The 26,020-nt window shown below is 38.0% G+C and overlaps 1 protein-coding gene and 1 long non-coding RNA gene across 4 annotated transcripts in view; one reads left to right on the top strand and one right to left on the bottom strand.

The window, feature by feature from the left end:
* SALL3 (spalt like transcription factor 3) overlaps positions 1 to 8,870 on the top strand; it is a 26,867-nt gene extending 17,997 nt beyond the window's left edge. For all 3 annotated transcript variants that reach the window (XM_025147028.3, NM_204647.2, XM_015275833.4), the window contains 3 exons: positions 1 to 898; positions 1,115 to 1,455; positions 2,415 to 8,870. The exon at positions 1 to 898 is cut by the window's left edge. In XM_025147028.3, coding sequence (XP_025002796.2) covers positions 1 to 898; positions 1,115 to 1,455; positions 2,415 to 2,846 — 1,671 coding nt within the window. In that variant the 3' untranslated portion in view covers positions 2,847 to 8,870. The remainder of the gene's footprint in view (positions 899 to 1,114; positions 1,456 to 2,414) is intronic.
* The window catches only part of LOC121109608, a 42,627-nt gene continuing 21,633 nt past the window's right edge, over positions 5,027 to 26,020 (bottom strand). Inside the window, exon 3 of the long non-coding RNA XR_005857868.2 lies at positions 5,027 to 10,499. This is a non-coding gene — a long non-coding RNA (uncharacterized LOC121109608). The remainder of the gene's footprint in view (positions 10,500 to 26,020) is intronic.

Here is a 26,020-nt window from a genome sequence, read left to right as displayed (position 1 = left end):
TGCGTCATTTGTCACCGTGTGCTTAGTTGTCAGAGCGCTCTCAAGATGCATTACAGAACACATACAGGAGAAAGACCATTTAAATGCAAAATTTGTGGACGTGCCTTTACTACCAAAGGCAATCTAAAAACGCATTTTGGAGTTCATCGAGCAAAGCCACCACTTAGAGTACAGCACTCATGTCCCATTTGTCAGAAGAAATTTACAAATGCAGTCGTTCTTCAGCAGCATATTCGTATGCATATGGGTGGGCAAATTCCTAACACGCCATTACCAGAGGGCTTCCAGGATGCCATGGACTCAGAACTTTCCTATGACGAGAAGAACATTGACACGCTGAGCAACTTCGATGATGACATTGATGAAAATTCTATGGAAGAGGACCCGGAGTTAAAGGACATGGCAAGCGACTCAGCAAAACCCCTTATCTCTTACTCTGGGTCATGTCCTTCTTCACCGCCTTCTGTGATCTCCAGTATCGCTGCTTTGGAGAATCAAATGAAAATGATTGATTCTGTCATGAACTGTCAGCAGCTGACCAGTTTAAAATCCATAGAAAATGGATCAGGGGAAAGTGACCATTTGAGCAATGACTCCTCATCGGCTGTTGGTGATCTCGAAAGCCAGAGTGCAGGCAGCCCTGCAATGTCAGAGTCTTCTTCCTCCATGCAAGCTCTGTCTCCTGTAAATAGTAATAGTGAAAGTTTTAGATCAAAATCCCCAGGTCTCAGCAACCAGGAAGAACCACAAGAAATACAATTAAAGACAGAAAAACCAGACAGCCCACCACCTGCAACTGAAAATGGAGGCGCGTTAGATCTGACATCCACCAACCCTGGAAGACCGGTCATCAAAGAGGAGGCTCCTTTTAGCCTGCTGTTCCTGAACAGAGAACGTGGTAAGTTTAAAAGTACTGTTTGTAATATCTGTGGCAAGCCTTTTGCTTGTAAGAGTGCATTGGAAATTCACTACCGCAGCCATACTAAAGAACGTCCATTTGTTTGTACAGTCTGCAATCGTGGGTGTTCCACTATGGGTAATTTAAAACAACACTTACTGACGCACAAATTAAAAGAGCTGCCTTCTCAGTTATTTGAACCCAACTTTACTCTAGGTCCCAGCCAAAGTACTCCTAGCCTGGTCACCAGTACAGCGCCTACCATGATCAAAATGGAAGTGAATGGTCACAGCAAGCCGATCTCTTTGGGTGAGGTTCCCTCGCTTCCAGCTGGAATCCAGGTTCCTGCTGCACCACAGACAGTGATGAGTCCGGGGATCACCCCCATGCTGGCACCCCCCCCTCGCCGCACTCCCAAGCAGCACAACTGTCAGTCTTGTGGGAAGACCTTCTCCTCAGCAAGCGCACTGCAGATACACGAGCGCACCCATACTGGTGAAAAACCGTTTGGTTGCACAATCTGTGGTAGAGCTTTTACCACAAAGGGGAATCTTAAGGTAAGAGGCCAAATGCAACTGTAAAGGCTTGGGGGGATTGAGGTACTGTACTTGAACCTGGCCAGTTTTAGGGCTAAATGCGTGTCCCAGAAACAGGAAAGAAGGGAGATTCAAGGCTTGTTGTATGCTGGTGTGTTTCATGTGTTAAAGATAGGGACTGAAAAGAAGCTGTGAAAGGATGTGTTCTTTAAAACTGCTTCTGAGTGTATGCGCGCGTACACTGTATTTTGTCTGACAGACATGATGTACGGACAGTCAGCTGATATACATGCTCTGGCAGTTCTCGTGGAACAACACTGAAAAATAAGCTCACTCTAAACCAGAAATGCAGAACTATCTCAGCAACTAGTGTGCCTGTCACAGATTTCCATTTTCTATACTGCTTTGAGGGCATTGCAGACTAGAAAGCAGTTTCATACTGATTTACAGCAGGTCACTGCAGGACTTGTGCCTCTTATTCCCGCAGTCCGGTTAACCACCAGGACACACAGCCTGGGGAATACACTTTTAACTGTCCTGAAGTTGGTTTTTAATAATACTATATTTAGAAAAATGATTGATGCATTCAATGTGAGATAAAATATTATGAGAAAAGATGTTAAAAGGGTAAAGGGCAGAAAAAATGCCATCTCCTAGTACGAGTAAATGCTGAGTAAATGCACTTGGTAAACTTCAGCATGAAGAATTTCCAGCTTGCATATGAGACTGTCCAAACCTAAGAAGATGCATAAACTTTGTTCTTTTGGTGCACCCTAAAAGATTACTACAGAGCTGGATTTTCCTTTGCATAGCTTGTCCAGGCCTTAGAACCATGTCTTAACTGGAATTTATTTGTTTCCAATTTGAATTAAAAGACTTTTTTTAAAAGCAAACAATACTGTAAGTAACAGGGTCTCAGCCCATCCACTCAACTGGAAGATGCTAATGTGAGGGTGTTTCTTGTCCCATTTGCATTACAGGTTCACATGGGAACGCACATGTGGAATAATGCACCTGCACGCCGTGGCCGTCGCCTCTCCGTGGAAAACCCCATGGCTTTGCTGGGTGGCGATGCGCTGAAGTTCTCTGAAATGTTCCAGAAGGATTTGGCAGCTCGAGCCATGAACGTTGACCCCAGTTTTTGGAACCAATATGCTGCAGCTATCACAAATGGACTTGCCATGAAGAACAATGAGATTTCTGTCATACAGAACGGAGGCATTCCCCAGCTCCCAGTAAGTCTTGGCGGAGGTGCCATCCCACCTCTAAGCAACCTTACCAGTGGCATGGACAAAGCTCGCACAGGCAGCAGCCCTCCCATTGTTGGTTTGGACAAAACAAGTTCTGAAACTGGAGCCAGCCGTCCATTCACCAGATTTATTGAGGATAATAAAGAGATTGGCATAAATTAAAAGCATTCGTTATGAATAACTGTTGGACCACTACTCAACGCAACACTTGTCCTGTTTCATGTACAGCTTTTGAAGTTAAGCATTAGTTTCCTGACCTAAATGCATAGGTTCCCCTTAAAATTTTACCCGTAGCAGAAATACCCAACTTTGTGGCTGCTGAAAAGTTGTCTTGCAAGATCTGCATGGTACTTCTTTCAACAGTGAGTTTGACTGTTACTGAGAACTGTGAAACCATTTAATTTAACAGAAGCAAACAAACAAACAAATCATTGGATAACTTCATTAGAAACAGAAAGAGGCTAGTCTACGTCCACTTTCTTCTTAGAAACCTTACTATCAACTGAGAGAGGGGGCTTCACTATGGCATTCTGTCACACTTGCTGGTTTTGTTCGAATTAGTTAGCAACTTGGACTATATTTTTAGGAATCTTAATCTCAAATAAGTGATTTAGTACCCCAATGCTGTGTATTATTACAGTATCCTTGTCTGTAGTATTTATAATGTTAAGACTATGCGGGTAACAGACAATATCCTAGCCCCAAATTTAAATGAAGCTCTTGTACTGCAAAATACATCTGGTTATGTGACCTTTCTTTTTCTTTTCTTCTCTCTCTCTCTTTTTTTTTTAAAGCAAGTCTTGTTTTACTATAAATAAGTGGTTTATTTTAATGCAGACAAAATTGTGAAGTTTTATTGGGAAAGATAGCATGCTTTTCATGTGCAAGTACCTGTCAGTAACAAACTTTTTTTTAATTTAAGTATTTGTAGCTGCTATGTGGACAGTTGTTCTATTAAATGAAAAAAAAAAAAATGTAGTGTGGACTTTAGCTCAACGATTGGAAAACAAGTTACAGACAAACCTTAGCACCATAAATTATTCACAACATAATAAACAGTTGTGAGTAAATACTTCATGTTATCAAAGCTGTACAATAAAAAGGTAATGTTTGTATAATGTGGTTGCAAACTCTTAATTTATACTATTGCACTTTTAGTATTTTGTATTAGGGAGGTTTGTCTATAATTTGAAACTTAACTAAGATGTAAACTATTTTATAAATAGTACTTTGAATTAAGGAATAACGGGGAAAGCCCTGTTACAGTTTCTTGTTTTGTTTTAAGGTCAAACAATGAGAGCTCTCTTAACTAAGCAGAAAAGCTGCAGAGAACTGTCAGATCCTTAGGAAAAATGGGCCTGCCATTTCTTAAATTGAAATGATTCATTTAACTTTCCTACAAAGCCCACTTAAAAGCGTGACTACCCCCAGCAGAATTCTGATAAATTTATCTTAGGAGTGTGATATTAATACAAGTCTAGGATAGATGACAGAGAACATTGCGTAGGTTTAATTTTACTGTAATCTGTTCTGTCTTTCACACATACCCACCAGAAAGATGTTGACTGCCTAATAATGCGGGGAAAAAATAATAACTTTAGGGCAGCATGAGCGGTAGTATGTTATGTGTTTATTTCCAACTCTCACTGATTATCTTCTCAGATCGCTCTGAAGCACAATATACTCTGATTAATCAAATATAATTTTATGTTGATTGCATTCTTTCAATTATACTGAGTAAATAAAGGGAATGGTTCCACTCATAAGTTAGGCTGGGGATGCTGAGAAGACTGGGGCTTAATCAAAACTTGAACAGTAAACATTTTGTGTACTACCTCATTTTTGTGCATTACAAGCATGGTGGAGTCTGACACTATGAACTTCTGTCCAGCAGAATTGCTTGAGGGACATTATGGGTAGCTGGGTAACAGCACAAGGAGTTTTATGCCCCTGCAGAATGAATCAGACAGTGAGGTCTTCTCATTTGAGACTGAAAAATAAGACAATCTTTCTTACACAACAAAAACCGTTACTGTAAGAGGATGGTCTATTTCTGCCATCATGTAATGGAGTGAAAAGAGTTTCAAAGACTTACTAGCTGTTTGTTTCTACTGGAAATGAACAATGAACTATATGTCTCCATTTTTTACAATGATGAGATAGATATATAGATATGTATATCTATATATAAACAAAATTATGTATCTATAATGCCTCTACAGCATAACATCTTTTCTTGCCACAGTGTGTGAGTGGTTAGGGGTGTTTCCAAGCATTTTGAAAAAGAAAACTGAGGTGGCTTAATGTTGCTGTATTTCAGCAATTGAATGTTTTTATTTATCTGTGTCATTTTTGGTGTGACTTTTTTTGTTAGTATTTGGTACCATGTAGTGTTATCTTTATTCCCTAAAGGATGTGTATAACTTAAAAAAAAAAAAAAAGGTTAAAAAAAAAAAGTTAAAAAAAGAAAGAAAGAAAGAGAGAAAAAAGGGGAAAAAAAAAGAAAAAGGAAAAAAAAAAGAAAAAAGATGTAAAGTGTTGTAAATAAGATGGTTGATGATGGTACAGTAAGACTGACCCCATTTTGTATTCAGGGTTAGGTCATTCCTCTCTGCATGGTGAAGAGAGACACTATTTTTATACTGTGATACCATGTAGGGCTAGGAGCCTCCCTGAACCAGCTGGGAATTGTTACTTAGATCCAATATTTTTTATTATTAAATCTTGTTGGCTTGACACACCTACTGATTGAAATGGATGTCTTAGTCTAGGTTACTATTTTTGTCATATGGAATTGAATAAAATGCAGGATGTAATATTATTTCTGAATTGCGTTCCTTGATTATTCTAATAACAGTGCGAGATATGAGAATAAGGTCACTTGTGGTAGATTGGTGTCAATGACTTCTAATCGTTGCATCTGAAAACTGGAATAAGGTTGACACCTTGTATTTAAATGCTGCTCTAATGTATATTAGCGGTGCAAAGGGGTAGAATTATTCAAGTCTCTTTTCTAATAAAAATAAATCCTCAGAGCATTTCACACGAGACAGTAGAAGAAAAAAAAAGAAACCCAAAACATTTTGGAGGAGGGAAAACAGCCTTTGAAAGTACTACTGCTTCAAATTGACTGCATTCTGCACACTTTTTATGTACTGTTTACAACAGAAGGTTCATTTTCATGTTGTTTAAACATCTACCTAAAATCTATAATGTACTGCATGATAAAATTGAGAACAAATTTATAAGAAGTTACAATTCAAAAATTCAAAATTAAGAACAAAATTAATAACTCGCATCCATTCATTCCAAATGACGTATTCTGTACATTAAAACCTATGGCTTTTTTCTTTATTTTTTCAAGACCCCAATTCATCAAAGCATGTCTAACTTTAACCAAATTATCTTCACGTTAATTTGAATGTAAGCATTTACATTCTTGAAGCTAGGGATATGATTATGTATCTCCTGCAAAAACCTCTACCTTCAAGTTGCTATGATCTGGTGATGGATGCCTGCTGCAATTAAAACGAGCAAAAAGTAAATAAAAGAAAAGAAAAATCTGAATTAATTATCTTTTAGTGGCCTTGCTATGAAAATACTCTGTTTTATAAGGTCTGCTCAAAGAAGGTATGAGTTTCCTCTGGTGACTCAACAACAGGTTTATACCTGTGCTTATGTCCCTGCGTGCACATCTCTGAGCCCTGCTGAGAGAAAACATGACATGCAAAAAAAGAGAGGGCTCTGACAGTTATAATACTGTTCAAAACATAGAGAAAAGTTTTCTGCCTTCCCATCCTCCTCTACCAAATAGGATAAAAGCAGAAATGGTATCTATTCTTAAATAAGCAGTGGGTTATTTTTGTTCTCATAGGAAGACGTTAAAGAATTTGAACAATTAAATGTTACACAGGTAAAAATGGTCAAAGTCTGCTAAATTACAGACATTTAAAACTAGAGTCATGTAGGAATTCTGCAATCAAAAAAAAAGATGCAATCTATGGTATTTTGAGGAGAGGGTTATTTTACACTGTGAAAATTTCAGCAAGGCTTTCAACCTCTTCACTTATTTTTTTTCCACAAGTGATTACAAATAGAGTATTTATGACAAATGAGAGTCATAACTACTTTTTTACCTGCTTTTTTTTTCCTTTCTTCTGTGTGTGTGTATTAGCCCTCCATATAATAGCTATTCCTTTATCTATTTTATCCTTTCTATCTTGGCAAATATTTTGCATTCCTACTGCTGCATTTGTTCTGTATTTCTGTTGCCTTTAATTTACTTTTCTGCATGTACTCTGCCATTTGGAAGATACTGTGGGTTTTTGTTGTTTCTTTTTCCTTTTTCTCTAATTCTGCGAAAGTCAAAAAATGTTTTTTTTTTTTAATTTTTTTTTTACACCTGCATGTAATGCTAGCATAATGAATGATGAAGTAATCAGTGATACGATCAGGTGTGCGTATAGCTCACAGGATGTGCTAACAAATGTACCATTCACACTTTTCTTTAGATGAAGATGTTAAGTTTGTTAGTGTGCTGGTACAGAGCAGCCACAGACATTCAGGAGAACGGAGACTTTCATCCTAACTTCACCACACCTGCTGTTACACTGCTGGAAACTCCATGGCCTTCAGTGGAGATACCCCAAATGATTAGCTATATAGTATATTGAAAATATGTCTAGACAAAAGTATTCTGGACTTTATTTTTAAAAAAGGGAAGAGATAATATGTATATTTTAGTATACACTGCAAGATTATTCCCATTTTAAAGGAAGTCATGAAATCTGAATCTAAAAACCATGACTGTGCCCCTTAGTATAGAATTTGATGTGAGAACATCATGTGAATAATCAGTCCCTTCTCATATAAATGAGTAAAAGAGCTTGTAACTTTTATGTGTAAAATAGAAAAATGTGACGAGCTTTCTGTGAGATTGCTACACAACATACACACTACCACGCAAATGTTTTTCCTTTGCATATATTAAAGGTATCAGCAGATTAATTAAGAGAGTAAAATCTGTGCATGCCACAGCTCCAACGCACAGTATTTTATTTTATCAAAAGGTAGAATGGCTCAATCAGTTGACAAAGTGACAAATCTGAAAGCCAAAATCTTTGTGTTGTACCGCTGACATATTTTAGAGAAGTGGGCAAGTCTCTAATTCAACTCTGATTCTACCTGACAGTTAAATACTCCTGGGGCCCCTGGGAATCTGGGAGTGAACTCCCTCTGCAGAGTCAGCTAGCACCTTGTAGAAGTGGGATGAGTTGCACTGTCAGTAAAGATGGGAAAATACTTTTGTACCTACCTCACAGGGGTGTTGTGAGGAATAGTTTTATGTCTGTACAGTGTTTCAAAGATGGAAAATGCTTGGTATTACTGCTGATTTTAGAGAGTTTACAGTACAGGTTCTATTATTTATTATTTGTACTCCAGTAGTACCTACAGGCTTCAGTCAGGACTGAGAGCCTTGTCCTAAATGTTGTACACCAACCTAGATGAAATTGATAAAAACTTTACTCAGTAACATTTTCCAGTGGGGTTTCTTCATTATCAAGTATCTATTTGATTACTCTAGTGGGCCTCATTCAATTATTTAGGTACTCAAATGGATTATCCATTTTTGACTGCAACTGAGAGTTATCTGATATCACATTTTGTTTTGAGCTTGTATTGATTTTCTTCTAGAAAGAGCACCAATTTTCTATGGATAATCTAGAGTCAAATCTTGCTATCAGTGGAATTCTACTGTACCTTTTGCTATTAAAGCTAAACATTAAAATAAATGTGTGTGTATATATTATTATACACAAGTATATAATATACATGTACTTATAAACATGTATGTTTAAAACCTTTTTAGCTGCTTAGAATTAATTTCAAAATGTGTGTTGAGTATTTTGTTCAAGTGTTATCCATCTCAGGTGCAATTAGAACATCACTAAATGGTGCTCGCCCTCATTAAAGGCAAACTGGATATCATGATAGCAAAAGACATATCATTACTATGATTATATTTCTGTAGGCTTATGAGGAAAGTTTCTAAGTCACAAATGTGTTAAAAGATTTCATTACTTCATAAAAATCTTTACTTAGTTTATGTTGAAGTAAACTATTATATCAGGATGAGTCACTCGCTGTATATAAGTATGTTAAAATAAATAATTATATAATTCCAAAGATGATGCTTGCTATCATTTGGATGTTGAAAAGAAAGCAATTTGTTTCCCAGATTGGCAAATGATATTTAATATTTTTTTAGACATATGAATTCATAGTTATCTGATTTACAGTAGTATGCAAAACAATCTCTTAGAAAATGGTTCATGTGTTAAATATATTAGCTTAATTAATTCTATGGATACTCTTGTCTTTTTTCTTTGAGTTTCAGGGAAATTTTGCTTTAGATTTATTTAAGGCATCCTTAATGATGTTAGCTACTGATTTCACTTAGGCATCTTACGGAGAAAATGTAGAAGTAGTGATGGGCAAAGCTCTCGTTCTTTTACTTCTACTGATAACTGACATCTCTCCATCATGCCATTCTGGTTACTAGTTCAAAATGACTATATATGCATCTCTGCCAGTTTCTTCAATCTGTTGATACTTGTTCTGCTACAGTGTGCACTTCCTATAGGACCTACAGGTATACTAAAATAAGTAATGTATTAAAGACAGCCTGATGATAGAGAGTAAGATAATGTTTTTACTGGTATTCTTATACCATTACCTGTTGCTTGCAGCAAATAAAATGTGCACATAAAAGAATGTGATCATCAGGAGAGATAGGCATGTGTCCATTTGTTTTCTATCACTTTATAGCGAAGAATGTGTCTGATCTAGGAGGTTTGAGTTGGATTTTTTTTTTAAACATTCTCATTAAGAACAGTTGGAAACAGTCATCTCAAACGGTGGTGAACACACACCTTTTCAGGTAAGAGTTTTGTAGGTAACATACGACTGGACCTCGCCTTTTCATCTGCCTGTATTCCACTAAATGACACATCCCAACAAACCTTTCTAGATCACTTAATAGTTAGAATTTAGTCCTTCATGTAGTTTTTAGTCTACCATCATCCAGTTCCAAACAAGTTTGCTGAAACCAACAGGGTATCTATGGTATTATCTAATGTACATAATAGGTAGCAGAATAAAGTTCACTGTGTGTTTTGGAAATTTGCTTAAAAGAAAATTCAGTTGAATCTTCAAACTGTTGTTAATGTAACTTCTGTTATTTAAATGATAACTATTCCATCTTTTGGTAACAGTCTGGACCAGACTGTTTCTCTTTCTCTTACATTGGGTAACCAAATGCTCCACAATTTCCTCCAAGTAAACTAATGGCATGTGCCAAGCAATATTACTCATTGGAAGGACATTTTTACAAATGTTATGAAGCATCTTATCATAATATCTGCATACCAGCTTCATGAATAGTAGATTATTACCAATGAGACTGATAGCTGGGAACATCTTTCTTATTCCTCCACTCCACTTCCTTCATGAAGAAGTTCACCGTTTCCTCTGCAATGATGCATCTTGTTTTTCTCAGTTCTGTGGTTTCATTGCATTTCTGTAACGATCATGCTCTTCATGTGTTTCTTTTAAGGCAGATTGGATTTACAACAACACGTCTGTCCTATAGTATGTTCAAATTAATGTCTTTTTCATTTTAGGACATTTAGGACAATTTTAGGACCAGGTCATCTTGTCCATATTCACACCTCCATCTAATTCCAGTCAGATTTTCCTTCTGGTTCTATGAGTAGAAGATTCCACACAAGAATAAATATAGCAACATCCAGCATCCTGAAATTAAAAATCAAAGTTCTTGTCTAGTTGGGAATACTGCACACTCACATATTGATGTGTTCAAGCATTTTAGCCCCAACTCTGAGTCTATTATACATATAAGTAGTTCAGTTCTTAAGTCCTTTATAACTAGAGACACTTTCACACTGATCTTAGTTTTCCACACTTTTCTTAAATGGCCACATATCAGTTTTCCCAAAAATCTGCTTCAAAATTACATTTAACTAGTGGTCAATTTTTTTCTGTGCAACAAGTAAACTGTAATAAGTAATAAGCCAATTTTGCTGTTACTTCAGTGGAATTATCCACATAAACTACTGAAACAGAAGTAAATCTAAAAGGAGTGCAGTATGTTGCTTTTTCCCTTTAATTTTGTATTTCCAGTGCTTAGCAAGACAAAAATAAAAGGGTCATATACCATACAAGAATCAAACATTATAGATACTATTACAATATTAGTGTTAAGCACAAACATGGCGCAGAACCAGAATAAAAGACAACGTGAAATATGAAAATGTTTGACACACCAAGCATGAGTTGTTGTTGTTGTTCTTTTTTAATGGATACTATAAAGAAGTAGAATTCTACTCCTAAATGACTAACACAACAATTAACAAAATTAAATCATAAGCCTTATTTATTTTTTTTTTCACACATGTTCATTTCTCTGAAGTTGAGAAGAACATCTGGTGGGATGCTAAGCAGCATTTTGACCAGGGGCAGCTCCTCGTTAGACTTGCTCATTGGCTCAGGAAATACTCTGTTGTTAGAGTGGGAGAACTATAAAAGTCAGAAGTCTTGTACAGTCAAGATTAGTATGTGTGAATATCCCAAGTACATTTCCAGTTTATCTCTGCTCCAGGGTCTTAGAAAAATGTGGAGTGCTTCAGTATTTCTAAAGCTTATCACAGGATTTCAAAATTAGAATCAAAACGACTTTTAGGACATCCTGATAACCGTGGCTATAAAAAGCCTTATTCTGATATTTGTTATCCAATGCAGATACTATTCTAATTCCTACAGATTCATTTCTGGTTTACTGGTGTAACCAATATTAAAAGGCCAGTACTGGCTAAAAGATCACTGTTTCACAAATCTTAGCGCATTTTGCCTCTTATAATCAACAGTACACATTGGAGCAAACGTGTTATATATAAGGCATATCTATACCACCGTACGTAACAGATCTGTACTCATTCTAGAGTCTACATGGCCCAGCAAAAGTAGCATCCATACCAACAGACTCTCTCACTACCTTGAAAAAGGAATGGTTAGAATCAAAGTCAATACTGGGATTGATCTCCAGCCCACACAAAATTCTAAATCCCACCTGGGCTGATGATGCCCTGACCCTCCTGCCCTGGCCCCAGTTGGTCTGGGATGATGGCAAAGTGTGCAAGGACAAGATTTTCTATACTGAGGATGAAAATCTTTTATGTTATCTTTTTCCAGCACACCTTTACATATCTCACTTTTTAAAGTCTTTGGAATTAATTCCTTATTATATTGCTCTTTCCAGCATCTTTCTCCCTTATGGTTAGGAAACTGACTTTTCTGATGTGGTTTCATAGTTCTCTTGTCATGCTCCTGTGGTTTCATAGTTCTCCTTTCATGAAGATGGGCTTACTCCACCAACTCTTGTGTGACAAAAAAAATTGCTTCTTGTAGATTTTCTAAGAGGTACTCCTAGGATCCAGTGAATTTCATTCATTTTTTTATCTAACAATGTTATCTGGGTAATCCTTGTTCCAGCATAAGAATATACACATGGTTACTCAGAAATAATACTTCCTGAATACTTGTGTAGACTGAGTAGTCTCCTAAATAATGAGTTCAATTAGGCTACGATACACTATGTAGCAATTCAATAACAAAAGTCCTGGGAGGTAGGGTGAGAACAGGCTTCCCAATTGCTTAACACAGTATGCTGGATGACAACAAAAGACTTCGTGCTGTGTCATATTTGGCACATGCTGGCCTACAGTTATGCATAGCAACTCCCAGGGTTTAAGTAGTTCTTTACCAAGGTTTCAATCAAGAAAAAAGTAAAATAAAAAGCATGGTGTGCAAGTTAGTAAGACAACAACGTCCATTTAAAAACAACAACATCCATTTAAAAACTCTTTGGGGATATTCAGTCTTACAGAATATTAGCATGGAAGAAAATCAATTTATCTTCCATTTCTGCCTAAAAATAATGAATAAATGCTTTTATTTACCAATTCACTGACCTAACCACAGACAGCTGAACTGAGGTTTTTAGCTTACAAAGCAAAACAAACTAACTAAAAAAAAGCACTCTCAAAACCTCGAAGGTGTACAATTTTGCACAACTGACTTGGGAATTACAGTATATTCAACATGCAGATCGCATTTCTCCTTCCTGTTACTAAGGGATTTGAATATTTTCTCTATGGAGGTCAGTTAGCTGCATCTTTAAATGAGCTAAACATTCTATCATGTCCTTAAAATGAGTATAAAGATATGCCAGGTACATTTTCTTTTAAAAGGATAATACTTCGCAAAAATGCCAAGAAATCTTTGGCTCTATAGTCCAGCGGGACTGCGCTTCTCACTTTCTACTTCAAGTGCAATCTCTTCCCGAGTAACCTATCTTGTAAAGCATAGAGACATTGCTCATTTTTTGAGAAAACAATCTTTTGAGGTTAAAAGCCCATTTCAAAAAATTATAATGACTGTTTAAATGTTATAATGACTTTGGCTAAGTCAGAGCTAAAAGCAGATTTCTGGGAATCTGGGATGAGTTAACATTCACTGTCTGAAGGTGAAAACTTGTCCACTGCATTGGAATCCTTGAGCCATACGATACCTAACCACTGAGCTAAATTCACAGCAAAAGAGCAAGACCTTAACAAGGTATCAGAAAGCAGAAAAAAAATCGCTATTGATTCCAATATAGACATTTTGTTTTGTTTTTAACTCATCTATATTCCAGTTTGTTAACCTGGGGTAAGCTTTCCACAGCTTACATTTGACTTTTACTATTTTTATGCCAATAACTGGCTTCTTTGCATTTTGTTTTGAATCTTGACAACTGGTACTTTTCTGTTCACAGTATGCATTACTAACAACAAGCTGTTGCATAAATGGTTTGTCTACATAGAAATGAGAAGAACATGGTGTTTCAATCTTTTTAGGTATCAGTTGATATACTACTTCCATTCTTACACTCAGCTGAAGGGGTAGGATTTTCTCATTTTTTACTTCAGTGTACGCCTTTAAACGATGTACGCCTGCTGAATGACCTCCTTTTTGATAATTTGTTCTCTGTTCTGAAAAAAAACCAAGAGCAAGTGCTGGATTCTGCACGTGGGACTGGGCAAATCTGGAAATATGTAAGGACTGGGGGATAGAGGCTGGAGAGCAGCCCTTTGGAAAGGGAACTGGAGGTTCTCTAATGGCAAGATGAATCTGAGTCAGCAGAATGCCCTGACAGACAAAAGGGCCAGCCAGGTGAGCAAAGAGATTGTCCTGCTCTGCTCTGCACTGGTGCGGTCTCACCTCAGGCATTATGAGCAGTTCTGAGCATCAAAATGTAAGAAGGGAATAAACAATTAGAGAGTGCTCAAGGGAGGTCAACAGGTATGGTGAAGGATCTAGAGAGTAAGATGCTCGAGGACCAGATGAGATCATTTGTTTTATTCAGCCCAGAGAAGAGGAGGCTGAGTGGAGGCCTCATGGCAGCCTACAGCTTACTCATGAGGGGAGCAGAGGGGCAGACACTGTGATGCCAGTCAGTAACAGGACCCAGGGGGACAGCATAGAGCTGTGCCAGGGGGAGGGGCAGGCTGGGTATTAGGAAAAGTTTCTTCACCAACGGGTGATCGGGGAGTGGAACAGAATCCCAAGGGCAACGGTCACAGCACCAAGTTTGCTAGAGTTTAAGAAGCACTTGGACAATACTTTTAGAATTATGGTTTGTTTCCTGATCGGTCCTCTGTGGAGCCAGGAGTTGGACTCGATGGTCCTTGTGCATCCCCTCCAACTCCAGATTTTCTGTTTCTATGGAAACAAACTTCCACTGACTAACTTGTGTCCATGTATGATGTTTGTATTTCTCCTGGAGTGATGTATCCACATTATGTATTATTCTTGTGGTTAATATGTAGGAACTGGGAGGACAGTTTTTCTCTCAGAACAATTTGGGATTTTAGTCCCTTACTAAGATCTCGGTGCCAAAGTGATCAGAAAAGGTGGTTTAAATTTATAGCAAACGCTGGAGGCACAAACTGATGTCAGCAGCCCTGCTGAAAAACTGATCACAGCTCAGAGTAAAATAGGCAGTAGACAAGAGATAACTCAGAGGGATACAGGAGAAGAGGAAGGAAGGAAGGAATGGAAGGATGATACAAAGAAATGATACTGAGATATCCAGGCTGTTAAAAAATAAGGATAAACTATCTTTTTATAGGATATCAACAAAGAATATAAGGCATCAGAAAAAAATACATAATGCACATACCTTTTCTGCAGACTGCCCCCCATTTCCCACGTACTAGTCTCACAAAATTGGCCCTACTGCAAGTCTCAGCTGTTCCTCTAACTGTGGCAAGAGCTGCATTTGACAGGTTTGTTGTACATTGGCTTTATTTTCTTTGAAGAATCTTGATGGACTTCTTGGGGGAGAGCTTATGAAGAGCTGCTGAACACTCAGGGAAAGAGTTTCGATGGGCAGGCCAACAGAGTACAGCAGAGTCAGTATGGATCTGCTTAGCTTTCTCTTTAGAGAGACCAAAAGACTGAAGGAATGGTTGGGAAACACCTACATCTCAGAAAAGATGAAAAAAAAATTCCTAGGGATGTAGGGGAACTCTGCAGGACTTCTGACCTCTCAGTTATCAAACTGACTGTACCCACCTAGAAGTCAGAAAGAACTGAATGGAAAACTTTGTTTTGTATTCTCTAGCTCCTTTAAGGATTTTTTTTTTTTTTTTAATAAATTTTAAGTCTTCCTCTAGCTCTTATTCAACTAAAATTTAGTTTTTCTGAGCTTAAAATCTGAGGTGGGGAAAAGAGCAGGAATGAGTGAGATCTGACACAAAGATGTAAATAAAACAAGCCTTCTGACCTTCAATATATACACAGCAGTGCAGTTTACTTAGGCCACTGCAAGCTTTAGCAGATACTGTCTCCCCTCATTTGTTCAGCCAGCATACAAATCCTCCAGTAATGAGAAGACTGTTTACACACTGTCTCAAGCTTCTGCAATTCCACAGGTCTGAATCATGTGAGGTAAGTAGGAAAGGAGGAAAGCTTACATCTGTCCAAGAGAAAATAGTACTGGTGGAGATTTGAGGTAGTAAACAGGTGGAAATGGTAAAGAGTATAATTCGCTATTAGTCGATATTTCCTGTGCTTGGTCGGAGGTGAATGTATTTCTTCTAATATGTAGCTCATTACAGTTAACTGCCTCCAGGCTCTTTTCTGAATCTCTGACAGCATTTGAAACTAATCAGGAAATGGAACTGACGGAGAGCCTGGCTATCTACCCTCATAGACCTGCTTCCCTGGCAGAACAGACTATAATTGAACCTGTAGTTGCATTTGGTTTCTATATATTGTCAGATACAATTCAAAATAGAGGTTCTGATAAAGCAACAAACCCTTTGATTCCTGCAGAGCTTTCCTCAGCAAGTGCAGTTGCTGAAGTTTGTGCTAAAGCCATCACACACACACACCAGCGAAGGAGAGAGTAGGAAGTGAGGAGAGGCTCACAGCTGTTATGACTGTGACTCCCCAAGCCTGAATTAGTTGGTATTGGAGGTATTATTCCTGTTGCTGCTCTTCCCCTCTGGGAAAGCATGCATGGAAGGGCTAGGAAATTAAAATGGCTGAAAGTGAATGAAATGAAGATTTTCTAGTCTGGGCAGATAGGATGGATTTACTTATGAATATTGGCTGATGCTGCTCTTGCACTTGTGCAAGCATCTTTTGTACCTACACTCAAATCAAACTGTTTTAAAAAAATAATGAATTTTTTTTAAAATTGTATTTAATGAACAAATAAAAAAAATAACTACCCAATTTCTGACACACTTGTATTTCACACAATGATGGCTCTTGTTTTCCTCTGCCACCACCATCTGAATTCAGCTGGCTGGGTTTCTTTTGTACCACCTGCTTATGCCAGTATTAGGACTGATCTGCTGATCTTATGCCTTTAAGTCTGAGTCCACGTGCATTTTCTACTCTCTTCCCCTACTTGTTTTTTTCCCTTAAGTTACTCCCACTGTTTGCGAGACTTTATAGCTCCAGTTCTGCTGATTTAATTAAATCTACCTATGGAAAACAAAGCCATGAGATCTGGCAGCTCAGGGAGACAAGGTGGTCTGTTACCGAACAGAATGATGCTTGAGAGGTGCTATTCTTTAGGCATCACCATGATCATCAGATAAGGAAGAATCATATGACACATTGCAATAATGCTTCGAAGAAAGTGAAATTCTAATCCTTTCCCAACATAATCATAATGATGCAAATGTATCTCTTTATATGGTGTAAAATTGATTTTTCTATCCTGTTAACAGCTGTACAGTTTCTGTTTTGTACACATATTTCTTCACAATTGCCTAGCTCCCCCTGAGTATGCTGTTGTTCCTCCCCTCCACCTTTCTTTAAGCACATTCATTTTTTATTTACTTTATTCACCATCCTGACCCTTAGTAAGGTTAAAATGATTATTCAGTAGTTGTGGGCTGTTGAATTACCTGTCTTTTGTTCCTTGGTCTATTTTGTTGTTAGTGCACCCCATAGACGCCTTTGACTCAATTATCACTGATATTGTTAATCTCTGCACTACTCACGATGAATTCCCAAACTGTATAAAGATGACATTGGTCTTTTCTATTCTTAAAAAGACTAATTCTTTTGACAGAAATCCAGGAAACTTCAATCTGTGAATGAATAAGGTAAAAAGGACAAAGTAATGATGTGATACCTTTTATCATACTGACAATGTAACTTGATTCTGTTACAACTACTCTTCGGAATCTAACTGATACCCTAGTTAAATAAGAAGTATGGCAGCTTTTATTTTATGTAACAAAAATCTAGCTTGTTCTTGCACAGTGCAGGACCTTCACTGTCAGAATTTGGTCAAAGGTGCAAAGGGCTGTACTCCATTCTCAAAAGTAACTTGGGCACTTGGAAGTCTGTCACACAGATGTCCCATGATATGAAGAAATTTTAATGATAAAACTATCTTGATTGGGGAGAGGACATGATGGTTAGAACCAGTAAAGTACTGTACCTCTGAGTTCTCACAGGAAGACAGGTGTGCTGGAAAACAAGTGTCTTACAAACTCACTGGACTTTTCAGCAGCTTGAGCTGAAGTAAAGCCCACGGTTTGGGATTTTTTCTGTAGAGACTCAGTGCAAGGGACTCAGCCTTAGGTATTTGTATTTGTCTCATGCCTCCTGAGATGTTAACGTGTAAAAATGTAAATTGGAAGATTCAGACTTACTGTAGCATTTGGAGGGAAGATGTGCTTTGGCTACAGCAGCAATATAAGGAATCATGACGGGACCTCATGATATCCCTATGGATACCTACTTGCATTTTGGACTCCAGGTTACTTTGAGAAATAAGTGAGATATAACCATTTTTCCTTCCATTCCAAAGAGAAGCATTTCAGGTGGCAAGATCATAACTTCAAGGGTGCAGCTTTCTTTTAGGCCTGTCCTATGTAACCAGACAAAGTGGGGCCTCTGTGTCCCTAGCAGGCAGTGCACCAATCAGTTTCTCACCTTCACCCTTTCTCCCAAATCTGTTCAGCAAAGCAAAGCAGTGAGCATTATGAGCAAAGATCAAAAGGAACAACTCCAATCAAACTGTGTGGCAACCAAAGCACAGCTTAACCCAGCAAGCCAGCCCAACGCAAAAAGCAATTACTTCTCATGCCACTATCCCAAGCATGCCACTCTAGATACGAGTAATGTTCTTCATGACTCAGGATAGTAGGAACTGCACAAGCCCCGAGGTAAATATCACATGTCAACACAGCCTGAACTCTAAGCCAGTTAACCCTAACAGTGGCTTTAGAGTTGCACCTGAACTTGTAAGAGCTGTTGATGGTGATAGCCCCTCAGAACATACATACAATCCCATGCTCTTACCTCTGTAATTGCATCTTAACAGGATATCACAGGAAAAAAGAAAATCATGAGAGTGCAGACTCCTCAGACCATATCATTACCGCACCATAGCCCACAGCAATGTTCTTATGTTCTGCAACTACTGAGACACTCACTGTCTTGTAGGCCCAAGGTGAGGCTTAGCTATGGCAGTAGGTATTGCTGTACCAGAGTCAAAAGTAAATGGTAGATTTGTCCAGCTGGGCATCACACAAATCTAAACCACAAAAGTAGCCTATGGCCTGTGGCTACCATTCTGATGCAGATCTTTGCCAGATAGGATTTTTCCTTGCTTCTGTCCTTGCCACCCTTTCTCTCGTAACCCAGCAGAGTCAATTAGCACCAAATTCCTACTCTCATCATCAATCTCAGAAATAGAATCAGGCCACCTTCTCTGTCTGAGAGACTGTCCATCGGAAACTGGTCTGGCCATTTTATTGGAAGAACCCCTTTTTTCAATTGTTCTTCCTTGCAACTGACGTAACCACGCCTCTAGGTTTAAGGTTGGTTTTCCATTCTAATTCCTCATGTCCTCTCCATGGTCACGTAGGTAAAACCACAGGGTGGCAGCACATGGTTTGTACCCACTGAGTATTCTTTCTCAGACAGAGGAGCACTTACTTCTAATACTGGAGACATTGGTCCATCCAGGTAGGGAGTAGGGCACATTGTCTTTGAATTCCTGGGACTACCAGGACAATTTCTCTACTGAGGCACAGGCCTGTACGGAGGAAAAGAGATTTTCTGCCTATTGTACAAGTAGACTAGTCACTTAATCCACCATTTTTCATTATCTTTCCAGACCATTGACATCAGTGTGTTGGCATATAATGATGGTGCACCTGGCACAAGTTTCCTCCACATAGACTCTGAGCATTTGATGTCATCTGAATCTTGGGATAACAGGTCATTATCCACATCCAGGTCATTATTGTACATCACATCTAATTTCCTCAGTTACTGAATACCTTTCTCCAAGACATTCCACTTGCCTGTCTGACATATCAGACCTTCCTTAATGGGATACCTTTCCTTCATGGCTTATAAGAGTCATCTTTATAGGGTGAAGGTTGGTGTCCCTTTTCCAATTGCTTTGTCAATGCCCTCTTTTCCTAGAAAGGGATCCCTGTTGCCTGGCTTCACTTCCCACTAAGTCCAGGCTACTGGCCCCATTATTCCAGCACTGGAGCAGTCAGGTGACAATACGTACACCTGGATGACAGCTCAACTCTTTTCACATATCTCACAGTTCACTCATAGTTAGAGATCAGACAGTTAATGCTTCCGTTATGAGTTCTGACTCTTCCTCCTTACATCTTCATGATAGCCCTGCTTCATCCTCATCCATAAACACATGCTGGCTGGGCCTGATCCTCCAGCTGTCCCAAACATGCCATGTGATCTCTCAAGATGATCTGCTCCACAACCCTTCCTGGCACCAAGGTCATGCTGATGGGCCTGTAATTCCCCAGATCCTCCTTACTACCCTTCTTGTAGATGATAGTCACATTGGCAAGACTCCAGTCTTCTGGAACCTCTCCGGTTGAACAAAAATGCTGATAGGTGGAAAGCAGCTTGGGTATCACCTCTGCCAGCTTCCTCTGGTGAATATAATAGTAAGTAAATTATTAAATAATACTAGGTAACAGTATTGTATATTAACTCCTAGATTTTAGGTCCCATGAAGTCTGATGTACACTAATGACAGTAAGGGCATCTACTGGAAAAACTGTTTTTTTTTTTTCCTTATTTTTTCCCCTCTGTAGTTTCTGTGTATCTGAATTCCATAGAGTTTTGCAAGCCAATTAATAAACACTGCTATGTATTTGCATACTACTCCTGCAAACCTCTTTAGCATCTTCAGATTTGCCGTCTGACTCACCCAAATACAGAGTAGCACCCTTCTGGATCTGAAGTGAGGTGACCACCTATAAGCACTGCCTGCCTCCAGCGCTAATGCTCTCTAGTTCTTTAAGACACATGATGGAAAGGTAAAAGGTAGATTTTTGTACCTAGTCTAGGAGTGGGCCTAACCGAGGTGTGTCCAACCTGTGGCCTATGGGCTGCATGTGGCTCAGCTCTGCCCATTCTGCTGCCCATCTCCTGCTGCTGCACCACTATAGTTGCAGCTCTTCCCTGCTGAGCAGCCTGGCCTGGTTCCTGACATGCACCTATCACTCAGCAACAACCAAACATGAGTGTATGATCAGCACTGTCTGTGCTGAAAACAGTACACAGGGTGTATGCAGTCAAGTGCTAAATCAATTGATGGCGAATAATTGTATGCAGTTTGATACACTGTCCTGTGAACAGTGAAGAATATGCAGCCTGGCTTTCCATTTTGACAGAGGAATCTGAGAACAGGTTTCAAGATTGCAGAAAGAAGTCATCAATTTTTATATTTGCAACTCCATTTTCAGTCTGCGAATTTTCAAATGGAACATATAGGGTTGTAATCAGACATACAACTCAAATTAATTTGATCATGTCTTGTTAGTATATTTTTATAATAACTCTCTTACTAGAGAAAAATATCTCTTGCCTCATAATTGCATCTTATGTCATTGCTTTTTGGCAGTACGTACTCTTATAGACAATTACTTTTAAATTATGAATTATAGAAGGAGTAAAATTCCATCAAAAATCTCTGGCAAACACATTGAGAACTCACTGAGAACGGCAACCACTTCCATCTAACCAGACTGATGCATCAGTTTCTCAAAACAAGGTCAAATATCCCACTTGTCTTACGTTCTTGTTGATCTTTCTTTTATGTTTTAATTAAAAATGTATCTATAAAAGTCACATTTAGTTACATACATTAACTATATTATATATATATTATATGCAGCCCAAGACAATTTGTCTTCACTCAGTGCAGCCCAGGCAAGCTAGAAGGTTTACCACCCATGGCCTAATCTATTAGAGCAAAACACAAATACTGTACTATAAGTTATCAGTCAGTATGCAGTTTTTAAAAAAAATGTGCATAAAGTAGATAGGTGAAACAGCTATATAGTCCTATAGACACCTGTCTGAAACAAGACTACCATAAAATAGATGTTTTCACTGTTAGTTTGAGAAGAGCCAGGGATGGTTCTTCCCTCAACCCCCCAGTGTTTTTGTGGTGGCACGGACATGGCAGCAATAAAATAAGAGCAATAAGAAGTTTGACCATAGGCAACTCAGTCACTTAGCACTTCCATTGTTTCATGTTATTTTTGGTTTTGACTATTGCTCGGTTTTGCAGTGCAGACATCACAGGTTTCATCTGTAGCGATTTCCTCCAGTGGCAATTCTCCTTGTCCTTCAGACAGCCAACCAATGCACCATTATACATCCTGCTCTAGGAGACCACCACAGTCATGCAGATGTTTTATTAACATTTTAGAAAAGCAAAAAAAAAAAGAGCTAAAGGCAACTGAAATTTCTTTCCAGATGTTTGTTTTCCTTTGACTAAAGTATTCTGTGCTGTTTTTATTTACATGCTTTCATGTTATAAGATTACAGAGATTCTAAAAACAGGCCGTTCTAATAGGTGGCCTTTGGTAACACTGACAGAAATAGAGGAAGAAACTCTCTTTCATAGAACAAGAGATCCATTCACTGGCTTGTTTTACTCTATTTTATTTTAGTACAGGGGATCTAATCTTTCAAGGTGTTTTAAAAATTCAGTTAACTTGAAATCAAGCTGTTTTTTCAAAGTCAGTGCCCAGTAGATCAAAATACTGCCTTCAAAACACCGCTCACAAGACTTTGTGTGGTTAACTCCATTCAGCATTTATGATCTGTATTCTTCCTTCATCTCCTGAACAGCTGCATTCTAAAATCACTAATGAAGTGAGATGTTTGCACAATCTTTACAGCACAGTATGGTGTAATTTACAATTTAACTGGGATTTTGAATATTTTGTACCTGGAGAAGGACCAAAACAAAAATACCTAATCATGGTGTGTTTGTTTCCTACTTCGGGTCCGTAGTATGGATCCATGCACACAAAGTAGTACTGAACCTGGCTGAGACACAACAGGCATGAGCAAAGTCCACTAGAACAACCAAATGACTTTCCATGCATTGGAGCCTGAAGCTGTAATTGCATCTTACAAGAAAGTCAGCAAGAAACAGGACTCCACTTTAAGCTAGGCTGTTGTCTCTGAAATCTTTGTTGCTTGCTTGCTTTCTACTGCTATGAAAAAAATACAGAAAGGCAGCTCTTTCTGCTGTCCTGTTACTCTTGCGCCATGTCCAGGAGAAGTCAAAGAAGCTGAATAAGCCACTAACTACACTATCCTTTTGTTTTTCCTGGTCAAATTGAATTTTGTTTAATTTGTGACAGACCTGAAGTGAAATGCTTGCATAAAGGAAGTCTCTAAATTTTGATGAATTCAAGTTTTAAAATATCTACCAAAGTAGGTTTTCACTCCTTATGAATTCCATTTACTTCTTTGCTATTTTTTTTCTGAGCCATAAGCTCTTCCTTATTCCTTATCTATTCAGAAGGCAAATATGTACGATATTGTATTCAGAATGAAAGTTTTTGGGTTTGAAGTTATCCTAACTGCCATTAAAACAGCAGCACTGCTCAGAGAAAATAGCCCACATTTATTTATTATTTCTGCTATTTACTTATTTATTCTCCTATTGCATCTTCTATGTGTGTTTTTCTAAACTGTGTGTCTACTTCCATGGTACTGATGCCAGTAAAACTGCTTTTTTTCTTCCTCCACTTCCTCCCACGTTTGTCTTAGAGCTACTGAATTATCAGACTGCTGTAGCTCACCCACTGACTATAGCAAGAAGCAGGTTCAGCCCTCCAATCCTTGATCATATTCAAGACAGAAAGAAAAAACCCTAAATACTTGCTTCTCTTGGTGTCTTTTAAGTGTCCTGTGCTCTGGTTGCATCAGCTTTGTGATTTTCTTGAGGCAAAAAACACTTGTTTGAGTCTTTGAGATAGAAAAAAAATAGCAACTATTTAATGTTTTCACAGATATCAGTAAGACTTGTAATACTAGGATGAGCTTTCTTGGGATAGGATTTTTTCTGCTGTTCATAATAAGTGTTTAGGTAATACAGAATACCTGAGGTTGAAAGTGGCATCTTGGAAAAAAAAAATCAAGTAGAGGAAAAGTAGTTTATCTTCTACTGGTTATACATTATGGTTGCAAGTTCTTGAGAATAAAACTAAATTTATCCTGCTTATTTTTAAAATGAAATGTGAAATAATATAAATAATTAAAATAAATCAGTACAGTGAGATAACTCAAGCTGTACTAAATGAGATATTTTGCTTTAGGGCAGTGAAGAAGTCACACCAGACCTGATGTGATTAAAGGCACCACTGGCCAACATCATTGAAAACAGAAAAATAGTTAAAGGAGGACTAGACACTCCAAGGAGCTTTTACCTAGTACTTTTTTTTTTTTTTTTAACATTCAATAAACAAATTGCCATTTTGCACCTCTGAGTAGTGAAAAATTGTCTTGCAAAAAATTATGTATAGTTCAAATTCCTTCTCAGCAGCACCTCTAAAACTGTACTTAGGACTAATAGGCTATTTGCATTTGTAACTAAGCAAATCTGGTCTTCTATGTAAGAAGTTTTTACTATATTAATTGAAAAGTATTTATCATGATGAATATAACAGGGCTAAAGCAAATGTTGTACATTAAATAGGAATAAATGTATATATTAAAATCATTTTTTTTAATTGCTGAGGCAAAACAGGTTTCCTTTAAATGTACTGACTATAGGAAGTATGCTCTGAAGATAATGCAAAGCTTTCAAAAATACATTATATAGTCAACAAATATACAGAATAGCACACTCAGATTTGTATCCACAGGTGGTAAAGCTAAAAAGTTAATCATGTTACAAGGGGATACTCTGAAACAAATGGAAAGTGCTCACCTGTGTTGTAGGCTCACAAAAAAAACCCCAAGATAGGCATTCTCCAGAAAGTGACCCTTCCTTAGTGGCAGTCAGCCCTTAAATGGGGTCTAGTAGAGGTGCGGCTGCACCCCTTCCGGTCACACAGGTGAATTGCCTTCACCTGTGCTCCCATGGCTAACTCAGTGCTCGCCTCAGCTGATCAATCAGAGGTTCAGGCTGTGATTCAACAGTTCCCATACATACGCGAACCATATTTACATTAATTCTTAAATATTATCATTTAAAGTAAAAAATAGAATCATTAGAATTTTAAAAAAGTAAAGTTTGGAGCAAAGCTTTCTACCTGGCTATAAAACTCACCAGAAAATGGCTGTGGAATAAAGCATCCCAAGACAATGAAACAATTTGAATAAAACCATACTGGAAATCAAGGTAGTGATCTGCCTCTGTGTGAATGAGATATGGAGGACAGAAGCAAACGATGCATAAGGGAAGTCAGAGACCTTCCTGTCTCTGTGCAAAAATGTTAAAGTCACAATTCTTATATTTAAACCTGCAGATATATCAGTGCTGTTGTCTAGCAATTCAGCCAAAGAATGAAATGTTTATCCAGTGCACGGGTGAAATGTCACTGAGCTTCTTGGGAAAGAGAGCTTAAAACAAAAATATTTTCAAATCTAGAAACTTCCTATAGAGGAGATAAGGCCATAATCAAGAGCAATTATGAATGATAAAAGAAAAAGCTTTGGGGATAAAGTGTATGCAAGCATTTTTAAGCCACACATGAAATATCAGTTAGTAAGTGTGAATATGCAGGGGCTTAGGCCCAGAAGGATTTTTACAAGCTGGCTGAAAGAGTTATTGATACAAGCCAATTTAGCTGCCCCAGTTGTGCTAGCATCTGCCAGGAGGTTTCCTGCTAAATAAACTTCTACTTTTCCCTTTCTGTGTACTGTGCTGGTGGGTTGTGTAATTGTTTTTGTAATAAACAGGCTCCTTAAAACATCAAGAATTGCTTCTAATCTGAATTACCAAAGTTCCACTCTGGGAATATATATCCAGATTACACTGTGTTACTTTTGAAGAGGAGACAGATGTTCATGGCTGTGAAACAGATATTTCAATATATTGTTTTTTTCTTGCGCAGTTCACTGCTCAGCCAGACTTCAGATAGAAGGCAATAGGCATATGGACAGCTTTTAACTCCTGACTAAACAAGTATGTTTGCATAAGATCAGTGAAAGTCAGAACATGGTATTTGCAGGAATGCAGAAATGAATAAACAACAACAAAAACCTCTTAGAACATTTTTTGTAGATGCAAACTACAAAATAAAAATTTTCACATGTAAGACAGTAGGTGTATTTCGTTTCATGATACTCAGATTGCCATTGTTCTTGTTTAATTCAAAAAATTAGAATTAGAAAAAAAAATTGTAAGGTAATAACATCATCCAAGCAGGAATAGAAGG

The sequence above is a fragment of the Gallus gallus genome, chromosome 2 (genome assembly GCF_016699485.2).
Source record: "Gallus gallus isolate bGalGal1 chromosome 2, bGalGal1.mat.broiler.GRCg7b, whole genome shotgun sequence".
Taxonomy (NCBI): Eukaryota; Metazoa; Chordata; class Aves; order Galliformes; family Phasianidae; genus Gallus; species Gallus gallus.
This window is presented reverse-complemented; position numbering and strand designations above follow the sequence as displayed.